This window comes from Xiphophorus hellerii, chromosome 1, assembly GCF_003331165.1.
Source record: "Xiphophorus hellerii strain 12219 chromosome 1, Xiphophorus_hellerii-4.1, whole genome shotgun sequence".
Classification (NCBI taxonomy): Eukaryota; Metazoa; Chordata; class Actinopteri; order Cyprinodontiformes; family Poeciliidae; genus Xiphophorus; species Xiphophorus hellerii.
The window spans coordinates 17,974,495-17,991,165 of NC_045672.1; the positions used below are offsets into that span (position 1 = coordinate 17,974,495).

Genomic DNA, 16,671 nt, shown 5'->3' on the forward strand with positions numbered 1-16,671 from the left:
ATAGTAGTGTTTAAAATGCATTTTTTTCCATACACATTCAAATTTACAACTACAAATTAATGTAGAAACATTCATCTATCAGCACCAATATGACAATAGGACACAGAGCCACAGAAGTTTGTGAAAGCATAAAAATTCATTGAAGAGAGCAAATAATGTTACATAAAAATTATCATTTGTACCAAAAGCAGTCAATCAGGACATCAAAAGATGAACTCATCAGCTTGTTTTTCAGATAGCATAGGTGCTATCTGAATAATAAGGTAGACTTTTCCATAAATAGTTCAAAATGTGCACTTTCAAATTCTGGAGTATAATAAACAATGCATATGATATAATTGCTATATGGTTAAAATTTTTATAAAACTATTGCAGATGGGCAATACTCTTTTCATTAAAGAACCTTTTGTCCTTTCTTTTTCAGACTGGACATTTTTTTGGTGAAGCAGAAGGAGCTGTAATGAATAAGTTGCTGCAGATGGGCTCTTTTAAACGGTAATCCGTGTGTGCATGCGTGTGTAGGTGTGTGTATATGTGTGTGCACTTGGAGGTTCAAGCCCGAGTACATGCATAAGTGTGAGTGGATGTATATTTGTACAAACGTGCAAAAAAAAAATCAAAAGGCAGGTTACAAAATGAGAGCATGTCTCTTTTCGTGTGGACAGCTCTAAACGTGCCAAAGCAAATCTTTATTTCCTGAGACAAAAGAATTAAGAGAAAGTTCAGTGCATACATTTCCACACCATACACACATCCTCACAAACAAAAAGCATGTGGACAAACATACTATTCTTGTCAAAAACCTCTATCTCCTGTATCTGTATTTTCAGATTTAGCTCCAGGACACCTTCCCTGTTGTTCCACAGCAGAAATGCCCACAAGCCAAAAACACACAAACTTTTGTTGTAATATAAGCCAGTTGTGGAATGATTTGAAATTTGTGAAGTCTTTGCCTAGTTACAGAGCTTTGCGTAAATTAGTATTTCACTGAAGCTTGCAACCACATTCCCAAGCCTGCAGCAGGGCAGTACCTTCCATTCTTTTATACGTATGGGATGTGGATGAGGGGGAATTTCTCTGTGTAAAACTGCAAGTCATTGCATAATTACAAAACCCAGCCCATAGTATATAAAAATGAACCCTTAACATCAGACAGCTAATAGTTTACAGACCCATCCATAAAAACAAGGGCCCTACAATTGTTTTCTCAGAATCCTTAAAGTTGGTTGAAGATGGATTTTTGAAGATTGAGGAAGACATGTTGAAGGAGTAACATGACTTGTTTTGGGAAGATATTAGCATGATGAGTAATGGAGCCTTTAGATCTAAACACTGATGAATCCAATATATCTGTCAGTATTTTGTCTAGTTTGAAGCGACATTTACTTGTCAAATTTCTTACTTAAGCTTGACACAAACTGTCAGCTTGAACTTATTCATAGGCCAAAATCAATGCTTTTGATAAATTAAAACAAGAAGGTTACTGCTTCAACAATTGTTTGATTAAAGCAAGTATTGTTCAATAATTTATAACAGGAGAAGTCAAATATGTTCATGAATTCAAATCAGATTTCTGCATAAGAGGACTGCAACAATTACTGATGAACAAATATTTTGTATGTTTTTACCTTACAAAAAGTTATTTCCCTACAGTATTTTTTTCCACTTAATTATTTTAAGAATTCGAAGTTTTATAGGGTAACCACATTGTTCAACCTTAACAAGTAGTTACTCATGTAATTAATCTATTAAATCTCAATAGCAACATTGAAAAATAACAATAATGTACAAAATAATGTAAAAACTCCTAAAATTTACCGCTCAGTTTTGTCAAAGCATTTTTGTAAAATTTACACCACATTTTGTTGGTGCTATATGGTCTGCAGTATCATTGTGATTTCACCAACCACCAATAATGATGTTCAGGGTACATTAATCTTTATTTTTTTATTTTAATATTTCTTTTCCATTAGCTTTTGGACAGTCTTTCTTGAGCTACTCCAGTGTTAACTGCACTTTACTTAAATAGAGCTATCTTTGCACTTTGTTTTTAGAGAATTATTTTACTCTACACATACAAGATTTTTGCAGGGGGATATACGTATTTGCTGCATTACTAGGCTAGCATTACCTTGTGATCTCTTGGTTTTAATGTGACTTGTTGGTAATTTAGCTCTACAAAATGTAGGTTTTCATTTTTTATCTAGTTAATAATGCGAGTTGTTGTCCTGCCTCTCAAACAAATCATGTTGCTTGGTGTATGGCAGTTATGAATGACAAATATTACAGGACCCCACCAATTGGTATTCAGTGTTTTAGAACTAAACACATTTGTTAACTTTAAAAAGTACCTGACCATATTATCAATGGAAGTCAGCACTTTGAGAATCACTGATATATACTGCAGTTTTACATTAATTTAAGTAAGTTATGAACCAATTCATGTGGTCTTACTTATCACTAATTGGTTCTGGGCATCGTATTGGGGCTGTGTGTCATTAGTACTGTGACTGAGGTTTCAACATCGCTTGGGGCGGCAGATATATTGAACCCCACTCTGTTGTTACACATGTTCAGACTGCCATTCACACACAAGTATATCATGTGCAAGACCTCTCCCAACGGCTATTAAAAAGAGTGTCCATTGTTCAAAGACAAGCTTGTAACCTTAGCAATAACCTCCTCCAGACACAGCTAGATCTTACCCCCTCAAGGTTCACTAAGCCCTTAAAACCTCAAATATCCCTCCAATATCCCACAAATTATCCACACACAGACTTTTCTGAAATCACTTTGACAAACCTTTGAGGAAGTGCTCAGCTTTCACTTGCTTTGCTACTTCCATTCTTTCTACACCCATCATGTATAATACTTGTAGGTGAAGCAGTTATTACAGAGGTGGGATCTGAATATCTTACATCCCCAACACAGCAGACTAAAACGCTTGTCAGGCATGTATTTGCAGATAATGTCTGAATCAAGATTCCTTGACAACTCAACACAACTATGGAAAATGTTTTCTCTGATTCCATTTTGGATGCTCTGTGTCACCGTCCTGTTGTCTATTCTATATTTGTCTCCATAGTGTCACACTGTATGACTACCAGGCTCTTTGTTGGGTCCATTCAGAAAGTAGCGACAGTGGGCACACACTCCTGGATGTGAGTACTCTCCAGCCTCTTTGTGTTCTACCCATGTAGTAAGGTCCATATAGTACAATATTTATTGCTAGTGTCCAATCATTTCCTCCCACTCTTTTTTTCTTCTAGCCTTACTTCGCTTTCTTTGCAGCTGTAAAGTGGATCCTGACTGAGCTTGTCATGTAAGAGTCCTCACTGGAGAATACCTCTTGTCTGTTTATGGAGTAACGCTATAAGCTTTGTGCATATATGTGGTTTCTGAAGACTTGTATTTAGGCCTGTCTGCTTTGAGATTAGCTGTATGTTTGTGAGTATACTGTATATCTGTTGTGTGTTTGTTTATGGAGGCCTCCACATGTACGTTGATGTGATCCTCTGTGATCATAACCAGTAATAGCTACCTGATGTTTCCTGCACCATGAGTATTTCTGTGATGCCACATTGTGGTTGTGGTTTAGTCCTGCTGGGTGGTCTGTCACTGCCACAGTGCATCATGGGAGTACAGAGTTGTCAGAACTCATTTTATGTTTTAGCAATACAAATAATTAGAGAAATCAGATAAATGTGAGATATTTCCTATCTCTACAACATATAGCTAGACCTAAGAATAAGTAAAGCTGAAAATAAAAAAAATAAAAAAATCATCCATCTGTTATGTGGAATATGCAATGATTTTTGGTATTTGCACTTGTTCCTTATCAATTAGGTAGTACAATTTTCAGTACTTATTATGCTTAAAATTTAGGACTAATTTCAAATAAGTAATTTAAATGAGATGTAAAAAAAAAAATCTTCTATCCACTGCACTTTCTGCTTTTTTTTCCCAATTTTGCTGTTCTTTTTTCCAGTCCAAATTAGTAAAAAATCGATTGCCATCTAGACTTAAAAAACTCAATAGCTTTAAAGTGTAAAATAATAACACTGCATTTGATCTGTTTTTCAACTCTTCAGTTTTGAGATGACTCTGATAATTCAGATGTTAGCAAATGTCACAGCAATTCGAGTCAGTCACATTTTCACACTTAGAGAAAATATTGCTCTCCTGTTTTATAAACTTAGCACTTAGCTCTGAACATAGCTCTACCTGCTCTACCCTTAAAAGAACAGCTGCGTGACTACAAACATTTCAATTCATCTTAAAGGATGAAAAACATTTTATTTTGTTTGGAAAACACAGATGTGTTAAATTAACAGAATATTTAAGCATATCCTATACTATAGTTTTAAAAAGTGACTGACAACAAAGTTGGTTGTGATTTTTTTTAATAGTTAGCAGCACAAATTGTGGCCACACAGCATGATGGGGTTCCTGGATGTCAAATGGTAGACAGCAGAACACCAACTGGTACTGGGTTGGGGTTTAGTTACTTTGATAAGATGAACTTAAAATACCTTGAGTGATTCTAAGATCTGATGTTTGGTATTGGATATCTCTAGTTCAGTTATTCTAAATAAGAATAAAAATAAACTCTGAAATGGCTTGATGTATTGCAAGAAACATGTGATTTTCTTCAAATTAAACAAAACTTGCAGCTCCTAGAGGAGATTTCCAATTCATGATGAATGCCAGGACTTGCTGCATTCATTGCAGGATAAACTCATAGAATATTCTACAACACTTTTACTTTACTAAGCATTCGTGATTTTCTGTGGTCTTGCATAAAAGGATGTTGAAGCAATAAATAGCAACATGTGCATGCATTTCAGAGTATTGTTCATCTCTGTCATTTCCATATTCAGATTCCTGGTTGAATTCAACTTATACAGTTGGTGGAACTCTGATCTCACAGCCAAAGGTAAGAATGGATGCATTCTAAACAACCCGCCCACAAACACATAATTGCATTATTAAAAAGAATATAAATATTTTACATTTTATTTATTTTGATCAGAATAACAAATAAATTTGTTTTTTGTTGTCAGTAGTTTTGGAGGTTTTTCTGGTTCATGGTTTTTCTGTTGTAGATTTTACAAATAAAGCCCTTGGTAGTCTTCAGATGATAGAAACTTTACTGAAAGAATCCTAACTGGAATCTGAAAAACTCCACTTTACTAATTGCTATCTACTTTAAGAGTTTTGTCTAATTTTGAGATTTATGCATTAAAGCTCTGCGCTTTTAGTTTTGCCCTCCAATTCTGCCCCTTAGATCAACTAAGCAGAGGCTACTGTTTTGCTAATCCATATTAAAACAAAAATATTGCTTTCAATTGCTTCCCTTGCCTTTACAAGACAATGCTGATTGCACGCACTTCCGACTTGATTGTTTCGTAAAAAATATGTGATTTATTTCCTGTAAAAGTAGAGACAAAATAATTACCAAAAAATGTCTTGCAACTTAGTTGAAAATGAAAAATAATCTTAATTTGATGTTTGAAGCTCTAAAAAGTGGTCAAAAAATTATTTGCAAAACCTCCCGTCAACACGCCAGACATTTACCAAACAATAGACCTCCACCAAGCACCCGGTGTGTTCTCAATTACTCAAATTAATGGGAGGGTCTAACAATTAACAACGTAATCTAAACAATTCCAAATGTAAAAATGAATTACAAATTTTGGTTATAAACTAACTTAAATATATTCTAACTACCCGAAGAAGAAAACTAAATTGGTCGAAATTACAATCCACAAAATTTAGCATAAATGGCCACAACACCTGTGTTAAAATTCAAGGAAAATAAATTGGTTGAATGACATCATTGTATCTTTACCTTCACCATCTCCTCGTTTGCACTTAGGCTTCCATAATAAGACCCCCTAAAAAAAAATGTCAGTATGAAAACAGTGGCAAGAAATAACCCAAATCCAAATTTATTATGTAACTACCAAACATTTACAGTGTGATTCGTAAGGTGCATACTGAACATTGATTTTGGAGAGAAATAATATCTGCTTTATAAAAGCAGAGGTATGTATTTTTCTTTTCTGGTTTATGTCTTTGCTTGTACTTTTATGTCTCGTTTTCTTCCTTGAACACATGCACATTCTCATATTTTCACCGACAAGCAGTAAATGCTGTAATTCTTCATGCTTTATGGAGTGCTGAATACCATTTCCCTGTCTGAAATGAGACTTGCACTAAGCAGCATCAAAGTGTCACATTAATTGGAGCCAAAACCAACAAAATATTTTTGTGAAAGCGAGAGAGGGACGGAGAAAGAAATCCAAAATGAGAGTTCCATAAAATGCTTTACTTGCACATTTTAATCCTGGATGAAGTGAAGCTGGGCATCACCACTCGCCAAGCATTCGAGACAATTTCACAGCTGGCTAGCCTCAGGTCTTAGCAGCACTTTCTGTATCTTTTTACAACAAAGACACCAGGGCTTGTGACACAGGGCTGAAACACAACAACCTAGCAAGGCTGTAACCAAATCTATACAGCTACTCAAGCTGAGCTAATCCCAGACGTTTATACTCATATATGGTTTTAATGCGACACACAGGCACAGACAACAATGCTGTGCTGCTGACTCGCTGTAATTAAACCACTCCGTTCTAATCACACATATAATCCGCCATCTTTAGAAATCTCTGTCATAAAGATGAGAAGCATTCTGTGCTTAAGCTGAGCTTAAGAGCTGTTTTCTTGTGTTAAATAAATTAGTTTGCTAATGGAAGATACTGCCAACCACCTTGTAGAATTTTCTCAATCCTCTGGGTGGCAGTAGTGTTCAAGCAATGTTTGGGGAGAACAAATGCCTCAAATTGGCATTTTAAAGCAAAAAAGAGTTGTTCTGCTTCAAAAACACTATTTTCTTTAGATGTGATGTGTTAAGTGGTTTGCCTCCAATCCTGTTTAATGACTTGATGAGTTTTTTACATGTATAATTTAAGTCTTTTATTCAGTGTCCTTTAACTTTTCCTTCAAATTTGACCTCCTTTGCCATTTCTTTCATTCTCATTTTTCATTATCTCCTCCTCTCTCCCTTTTCACTGTTAATCTCCTCTTTGGTTTAGCTCAAAGGGTAGGTCCGCATATGCAGGTGCCATGTGACACAGAGTACCCTGCCTTCGTCTCAGAAAGAACAATCAAGGAGAACATGGGCAACATCGACTGCGATGGCTGCATCAAGTAAGCGACACTCAGAAATGTAAAAAAAGCAAAAGATTACTAGCAACTTTCCGCAGTGGCATGCTTTTTACATTTGTTTGCTATAAAAGAATGTAACTGAAATAAAACGGCAAACAGGATGAGAGAAACTTTAACTTCATTTTGTTATCTGTGAAAAATACGTTTATCCAGCCAATCCATCAGCAACACACACAAACCCCCAACTCTGTCCTCCAGCAGTTTGAAATACGAGGCATTTAGGGATGAGGGAGAGGTTGAAAAAAGGCTTCCTTTTAAAAATGGGAAAATGAGTGTGGTCCCCATTAACAATTTGGGATTTTCTGTCAGGCAATTGTGGGGTGTTCTCTGGATCCCTCCAATGGGCCCTTCATTGCTCCCAGCTGTGGAACTGCCAGTGAGCTCGGAAATCTGTGTTTGTGTGCGTGTGTTGGCGGGTGTATGTGTGTGTTTTCCTTGTGTGTCTGCTGACTGTAGAGCCCCTCAAGGTCGGCAGGGTAACCACCGCCGTTGGTGCCATGTCTAAAATGCGGTTGAGGAGCCAGTCATAACGCAAAACACACATACAGCAGCACCTACTCAGGCTCTCTCACACCCATTCAGATTTACATGACAGAGTTATTTTTATCCAGTGATGACACCATGAAGAGATATGCGCTTTTACGATAAAAAAAAGAAAAATCCTCCTCAGCTGATACAAAAAATCTGACAATGTGAAATAATTTCTTTATTTTATGCATATGAAGTTTTACAAATCATATTTGTAACTAAAAGTACTTGTGATAAACATCTGTTTTATGTTTTGGCTCACTGAGACTTTCTGTTATATTTTCATTGAGACATGCGTGTATGCTTTATGCTTTAGGAAACGGAGCCCAAACTCTTGCCTGTTAAACTTCTCTTTCTGTATTTTGATTCTCAGTGTGCATGTGTGTCATTATTTGTATACATTCATTACCGAAACGCAGAGGATTGCGTATTAGTCTAAATGAAGCAATGTAGTGTATGTTTAATTTGGTGCTTTTCTAGCTTCCTAGAATTAATAGATTCATTGCATAGTTTGTTTTTCTAGCCAGAGGGTGACTTCATCTTGAAGACTTGTAAAATACAAGCATATCTTTATTTCAAACTGCATTAATAAGAACAGTCCTCATTTCCCTTTGTGCAAGATCTATACAAGATTCAAAGCAAGTAAAAATAGTGTCTACATCCGTTTATTTTTACTGATATCTGCCCAGTATCTTTTAGTTTTTCATATTTCTGATAAACTGGGCTTTGTAGCCTCACATTGTTTGTTACAATGTGTGAGGCCACTCACAGGACTGCTTGGTTTCCTAAACCTAACATTTTTTTACTCCCAATATGTTAGAAATCAACTGAATAAACTATGTTGAGATTATTTGTGTATGATGATTAAAAGAAAGTAAAAGGACATTGCAGCATTCAAAAATGAAAGCTACTAAATATTCCAGATTTGTTTTTACCATTTTTTTTGAGGTTTTATTTAAGGGCAGGGTTAGGTTTAGGGTTAGATCTTTAACTGAGTAAAGGCATACAATTATCAAGAGTCTAAATTTCAAATCTAAACCATGCACAACATGCAGCTATAGTTATAATAACTGTTAAATCCACAGCAAAAAGAACTGCAACCAAATTTTAGCAAAGACTTTTTCATGTAATGGGCAAAAATTGCCCTTTACATGAAATGTGCAACTTTCATGCAACTTCCTATACTATAAAAAAGTACGGGATTCAAACTCATAAGCAAAAACATACTGCTATTTTTCACCAACTGTCAACACAAAGTAAGTTAATATTTTACGAAAACTTTGAAAGGAAGGCATGGACTGTCACTGTCTCTGTCACTGTCATGGTCTGCAACCATGTCCTCCTTTCATGCTTCTCAGAAAACATATAGCAAGTCTTTTCATTAGGTCAGAGAGATGAAAATTGTCTGTTTTTTTCTAACTTAGTAAAAGAGTTTGCATTGGTGGTTGTTGCTGAGTATCCGTGCGGATTTGAGGCATTCTTCAATGAGTCTTTGGGCTATCTGTGCTTTCATGCAGGATGTGGAACTTATTTTCCTAACACTGGATATGTTCAAGTCTAGCAGCTGTGCAGTGTCATGATATGTTTAGCAATGTTTTCTCCAGAAAGCTTGTACTGCTGTTTTTTTTCTGTAGTCAGAACTCGACGAGCCTGGCACTGCACAGGGGTTGAAAACGTAGTATTAGAAATTTTGGCAGATTCTGAGTAACTGCCTGGAACTGAATTGATCAATCTGCTGAAGTAGTTATGTTGGACATTGTTGGTCACAGTGAGATATGTGTATAAAATGTAGCTGACTGGTACTACTAAAGAATTAGATACTTTTAGGAATAGGATTAAATGAACAATGCTATTAAATCAGTGAGGAAGGAAATACTGCTGCAGATATTAGGCCAGCTTTAATCTGTCAGCAGTTGAACTCCTTATCTTCAGAAAGAATTTGTTCGGACACTATTTTAACATCTGATAATTAAATAAAATATTTGATAACCAAAGTGAAGTAAGAGACAGAGAAAGAAAGAGACCCAAAGAAAAGACAGAGCAACATAAAGAAAAAAATATAATCTTTACGAGCTCTCTTCATCATAAAGCTCTTCCATGGAAATAAATCACTAAGCAGGAGGCCTGATCTCCCAGGCCAGTAAAACACAGACGTGGGAAGAAATATGCTCCAAAGTGTGGTTCACATTTGTCTCTTGATGGAGTGTGTTATATTCAGCAACACTTCATTGATGCTCACCTTGGACTAGACGTTGCAAAGAGTTAGTATGTGTGTCCAGTCTGGCCATGTCCATCCGAGATTGTGTGCGTCTCCAAGTTTATTCAGAGCTCTGAATGGAGTATTTTATGTCCGTGTCCTTTGTTGTGTGGAGTCTTTCTAATACAGTTTATACATTAGAGTAGAATTCAAACATGAGCGACATTAGCGATCTGGAAGTTACTTTCTAACGCATCCGTTTTGACGATTGTGATAAATTGTTGTTTATCACACAATTTCTTCTCCCTACGTGTTTTCTCATTTTTCATCGTTTTCCTTCTGGTGTTCTGCTTTCACTGGCAGGTCATTTGTGATTCAGCAGATCCCCAGCAGTAACCTTTTTATGGTTGTGGTGGACAACAAGTGTGACTGCAGCCAGTTTGGACCCATCACCATGGACCCCTTTGAAATTATGTATATCCTTCACTTGTGTTTGGAGGTCAGGGGAAGGTTGGCAGGGATGTTTTTTTTTTTTCCGAAGTTGACATTCAGTCTCAGTTTCCTAATAAGTCAAAAAGAAAAATCTCTGTGGGTACCTTTAGCATTGCAATGCTATAAATATATTTATGTACTACAAAAATAGATTAGAATTTAGAAATCTGTTATCACTTGGGGGTTAGTGTCAACTTTAAGACTGTATAAAACCACAAAGGCTTTTTTGAAGAATTTGAAGTGTCGTTGTAAGGATTTAGTTTACACTTAGTCCCTGTGCTCAATTTGTCCTCTCCTTTTTTTTTTTTTTTTACAATAGATTATACTATATTCAGTTTGAAGACTGTTGTTTTCTTTACTCTGAGACAAAGAATTTCTCATTTAGAAGAAACCGTAAATGATGCCTAGTCTAAGCAACACACACATGCTCCTTAGGTACATTATACATTATGAAATTAGAGTGAATTAAACAGAATGTTGAACTTCGGACAAATAGAACAATAAGTGTTTTATTTTGAAAAGCAGGGGATGTCTGTGGTTATAATGCCACTAGTAAATATTAAGGTGAAAGAGGAAGATTAAGGTTGGTTATTTTCTAAATAACTAAAAGTCCTTTAATAAGAAGATCAAGCAAATTTGATAGGCATCCATGTGGTCATTATTATGAATCACCTGTTTCTGGCATACATATCAGCCGACCTATTCCTGTGTTAATGACATAAAGATTGTTTATGATGACCTAAACACAGACGGACAGAAAATTTAGAGAAGTCTTGCTTTCCTGTATTGATTGAAGATAAAAGATGATCTTTGTAGGGGACAGAATCTAGAGCAAGGAGACACAGTCCAGCAATCTACAGGTCCTTAAAATGCGTTGTGAGTCAGTGTGCACTAAATCCTGGTAAACACTTTGATCAATTGCTGATACAGTTACTGATACAGAAAAGTTTTACAGAAACACTTTTGTTTCTAACCACAAGAAGTTTTTTTTTTTTTTAATCAGTGCACATTTCTTTGAAATGTAATCGGCTATAAACATGTCCTCCAGTGTTTATTTTTTGTAAAGCACTCACTGCAGCATAACGTGTGCTATTCCGGTGCTTTGCCACAAAAAAAATTTATCATACACTGGAGGTTTATTTTTTCTGACATGAGTTTTTTGTTTAGTACAAAAACATTATTGTCCTTAAATGCATCTATGCAGCTAATTGCTTGATGCAGTCAAACACATACATACATTTTCATAAGTAAAAGAAATAGTGCCTTGCCAGAAGAGAATTCATACCCTTTTATCACAAATTAGCATGTTTCAAACGTGACCTTTTTTGTACTTTATTAGCTTTTTAAGTGAATGTCCACCACAAAGTGGTTGTGAAGTAGAACATATTGTTTTATTTGTTTAGGGGGCATATGGGTGGCTTGGAAATAAAAATTAGAAAAATGAACTTATATTCACCCTCCTCAATTATTTTCACTGGATTATTCTAAGAAATTATTATGCTTTAATCAAAAATATTACATTTGAACATTTTCCCCGTCTTATGTCTTATTCAGCATCTAACAGGTTTTCTTCAAGGGTGGCGCAATATAAATCTCCATCCATCTTTGAATCAACTCTGACCAGCTTTCCTATTCATGCTGAAGGAAAGCAACCCCACACCACGACTCTGCCACCACCTACAGTTTGGTGTGTTCACTTTTCATGGCTTTCTTTCAGCAATTATTTTTCCATGCGTACATGAAGTTCAGATTTGTGGAATTCACAACTAATATCTGTCCTTTCTACTGATACGTCCGGCTGAACATATTACATGGTTCTTTTTACTTATTAGGTGGGTTTTAAAGGTCATACATTTGTACCAGACTAGAGGGGTACAAATGTATCCCTCTACATTTGGGGCATATTACAAATTCAGAGTGCACTTTTCAGATTTTTCCTTTCATTTTTTTCACTGTATTATTATGCAGCACTTTGTTGTATTCTATAACATGAAAGCCAAATTAAATACAATGGAATTTGTTGTTGTGACAAAAACCCACAGCAGTGTATATAGCATACACTTTCAGGGTTTTTTTTGGGGGGGTTTACCTTAACTTCAACTGCACATAACGAATCGCTCAAGTGTGAGAGACTGAAGATGCAAAAAGACAGGAGGCGTCCAGATACCTGTCACCCTTTTCATCCAGAGGTATTTGCAACTGACAAGTATCACACTCTTCACCTGCACACTTCACTGGATTTACTTCTCATATATTCTTCCTGTAACTGTAGGAGAATTCAATGGAGTGTGGAGGAGCTGGCAGTCTCACCACATCGCTTAGTGCCACGCTGCTTTTAGCGCTCATGGCATTGCTCCTTAGGTGACCAAAGCTGCTTGACCTGGTTTGGCTTGGCTCAACGTTATGAGGAATCGCAATGAAGCCACAGAATACAACATTTCTGTCCTGTATGAAACTGTGCCCGATTCAAACCCATCACCAATATGATCCCCAGCCCAGAAGTATCACCCTTCAGGGTCATGCAATAATTGAAAGGACTGTTCAAAGGATAATAACCTGCTTAGACAACTACAATCATTTGGAAATATCATATAAGCTACATGGAAAGGTAGTGGGAGAAAATTAGTACAAAACACAACATTGAATGTACTTTGTGACTCTATGGCCCTTACTAAACCAGGATTGGGGTTTTCTTCATCTCCCCACCAGTTGTTTGAGAAACCAGGGGCAAGAACAAGTTCAGTGGTGAAAGTTCTACCTTTGAAAAAAAGCCCTGAAAGATTTTTCATTCAAAGTGTAGCTTTTGATGAAGGGTGCTTAGCATTTCTGGGTGGATGAGAATTTTCATCATTAATGTTGCCTTTTTCTGTTTTAGTCGGTTTAATGTGCAGCGCCATCTGCACTTTTGACTTCCGATAATCGGACTGCACGAGGGATAAAGGCTCATGGTAGAAAAAGTTAAAACACACCAGTAGAAGCTTAAGAACAAAAAATAATCTAGGGCTATACCCGCTGACAGATGTACCAAAATGTTCAGTCCTTTCAGGTTGTAGCGACGGACTGGGGTCTGTAGCTGGGTTTGGAATTGGGCATTACAGCCACAAAACACCCACATGGACAGCGATGGATGCACTTTCCCCTGGCCTGTTCGGACTTTCCATGGACTTTTTTTGATTCTGAAGATTAAAAAAATATATATTCTAAAGATGTTACATGTGGCTGGGATTGTTATATGATGTTTGTCTAATTATCTTTTTTCCACAATGAAAAAAAAATCTGTTACAATATCTACTGTATATGAAAAGGAAAAAAAAGTTTATTTATAGTTTGCAAGTGGTACCCATAAACTGTGACTCAGAGATTCTCTGATGTGAGTGGTTGTAATAATTAAGCTTTGCCTTATAAGAAGATATCGTTCCTGTTTGTGTACTTTTGAAATAAAATATTGTTTAAAATGTATTTTGTGTTGAATGTTGAGTTATTTGAAGACTCTTTAGAAGTTGCTGTTTGGAAAGGTTTAGACCTGAAATTTTAATCCACACTGATGGCTCTTTTGTTCTCAGTTTAAGCCACATGAAGCAGCGTCTTCTCCAAAGCAGAAATGTGGCACGCATGTGTGTCTCTTGTACATCTGTTGTTTCCCTTTTCTGTCATTCATGTGAACTGCTGCCCCAGAGGAAGCCCCCACCCAGCCATCGAGAGACAATAAAGACCAAGACATGACGGCTGAAGACCAGCTACAACACATCTGTATCTGTTTAGCGATAGACGTCCTTTCTGTCATCATAGAGCCACTCACATTGTGTGCGCCAACGTCATATATAGCTTGCGCTGTTGTTGGAGTAACATTTTAGAAAATGACAGCTGAGTTTTCCTGAGATGCTGTCAGTGCCAGCCAGGGGAAGCGCTGCTGCGGTCTCAATGTCAGCAAAATGATCCTTGTGGTCAACAGCTGGGCATGCTCCATCTCCTCCTCTCTCCTCAGTACTCAACACTTTAGTTCTACACACACCCTTCACCTGCTCTGAAAAAAGTATCTTAGAATAGTGATCTCTGCTGTTTTATTTTTTAGGTTTTGCGTCCTTCAACTTGGTCACTGCAATTATCGCTAGCTTTCTGGGGGTGGTGGGTTTCTATGTGTTTAAGTTGACTTGCTTGTCATCTGTCACGGGGATAATAAGTTGGAGCTGTTTTGGTGTAACACCCATCCAATCAGGTCTGTGATTCCTTCCACTCAGCTAGATGAGTTGTGAGAAAATGGGTGCTGTGTGTATGCAAAAAGCTGCCTTGGGAAAGCAGTCCTCTTTCTGTGGAGCAGTCACACCCTATTACCACAGTCCTTCATGTGAGTGATAAATGTTCATCTATGTTTTGTGTAAGCTCTTTAGCCTTAATGATGACTGGACACTAGAATGTTAAAAGGCCTACGAATGCACACAGACTCAAAAACTTTCCGCAGACAAAGTTAAAATTCTTGTAAGAAATAGAGATGGACAACTAGAACCATACAGTTTAACAGAGGAAAAGGAACACAGATGAAGTCAAAATTATTCACGTTGCAAATTGGAAAACATTTATTTAAAATACATTCATTGGCATTCAGAACTCTCTTAATTCTTTATAGGACAGCCTTAACAAAACATAACTCAAAAACATTGGTCTATGTTGACATCATACTGTCACACAATTGCTGCAGATTTCTCAGCTGCACATCCATAATGTGAGTCTTCTGCTCCACAACATCCTAGGGTCACTGGGGATGTTCAACTTCAGACGTTCTGGTAAAGTCAAGAAATTAAAACAAAGTTTTCAATAAAACCATCAGATGGAATTATTGACTTATTTTCAGCAGTAAATTCATCTGGGACCTCTTAATCGCAAGTCATATGAACACTGCAATATTCACCAACATTATAGCGCATATCACTGGTTTTTATGATCTCATGCATACTGGGTGCAATGTTTAACCACCACACCATTACACCACTTCTACTGTCCTACAGCTTTTAGGGTACATGCCTGCTCCAATGCAGCTGAATCAAATGATTTGATTACCTTTCTGGTATGCCATCAAGTTTGGCAAAGGCCTGCTAATGAGTTATTCATTTGAATCACATGTTGCAGGACATAGATCTCGAGGACCAGGGTTGGAGACGTGCTCTAATGACTGAGAGAAATATTTTCTCATCAAATCCATGACATTTTGTGGCCCCATGCCACGTCATTGGTTTAGGTTAGAAAGCCAACCCTTCACGCTTTGTTCTTCGACCTAAATTGCAACATGGACATGTACTAATTATCTTTTAATCCTGTGACATCTAATTTGACTTGAAAAAAGCTGCAAAGTGTTATTTTAAATTTGATTAAACATGGACAAATGTTATGTTTACTCCCTTATAAATATAGACATTTGAAGGTAGCATGTACTGTGGGATGTAAGGTACATTACTGTTTTCTAAATGATCCAAAGTCTAATGCAAAGATCAGATAGTGAGACAATGATCCATCTGGCACAAACAACAACACCATGTCCTCTTTCTACCCTCTTGTGTTCCTCTGAACATAAGCAAGTTGTCTTCTTACCATGTAGATTTCTCATTGCTATTGTATTAAGCAAATAACCAGGTGTAACTAATGAAGTGATTGATGTGTGTACATCCCTGCTTACATTTCATTATAGACTTAGCTTATCTTATGCGAAGTTTTCCAGTCAGTTGACTCTTAGTCCCCCTCTGCCCAACGGTCTGTCTCTCAAAGACAAAGCAAGTGAAAGACACATAAATGATGGTGTTTTCTGAAAAGCCGTCCAAATTCTTTCCCAGTGATCCAATCTGCACAACTGTTTGAGGTGGGAAGGAACCCCTCAGAGAGGAGTCACTGATGATTTGAAGACAATGCCCTAAAGGGGCCCTGCTATTCAAAACACATCAATCCATCAACACTCACACTACTTCAACTTTGTTTCTGGACTACATGAGAAATAGTTTTTTTGCCAGCTTGCCACAGGACAGGCGACAGCGAATTGGCTGTATTCACACATTCAAACGGCGTAAGCATAAACACACACATGATAAACATGACACGCACAATGCATACCAGCGGTCACGCGGAGGGCAAAGCTTTTGGTGTTACCTCCGATGGAGTGGATCCATTGGTGGTTTGCTTTGAGGACCGCAGATATGTTTAAATGGAAATGATTCTGAGCAGCCGAAGCAAACCCG

General features: G+C 37.0%; 1 protein-coding gene across 3 annotated transcripts in view; it reads left to right on the plus strand.

The window, feature by feature from the left end:
• Positions 1-13,909, plus strand: part of cacna2d3a (calcium channel, voltage-dependent, alpha 2/delta subunit 3a) — a 114,986-nt gene extending 101,077 nt beyond the window's left edge. For all 3 annotated transcript variants that reach the window (XM_032575473.1, XM_032575466.1, XM_032575480.1), the window contains 8 exons: positions 425-495; positions 3,086-3,161; positions 3,270-3,322; positions 4,881-4,936; positions 7,101-7,215; positions 10,322-10,434; positions 12,557-12,639; positions 12,723-13,909. In XM_032575473.1, the coding sequence (XP_032431364.1) occupies positions 425-495; positions 3,086-3,161; positions 3,270-3,322; positions 4,881-4,936; positions 7,101-7,215; positions 10,322-10,434; positions 12,557-12,639; positions 12,723-12,815 (660 nt within the window). In that variant the 3' untranslated portion in view covers positions 12,816-13,909. The remainder of the gene's footprint in view (positions 1-424; positions 496-3,085; positions 3,162-3,269; positions 3,323-4,880; positions 4,937-7,100; positions 7,216-10,321; positions 10,435-12,556; positions 12,640-12,722) is intronic.
• The last annotated feature ends 2,762 nt before the right edge of the window (positions 13,910-16,671 follow it).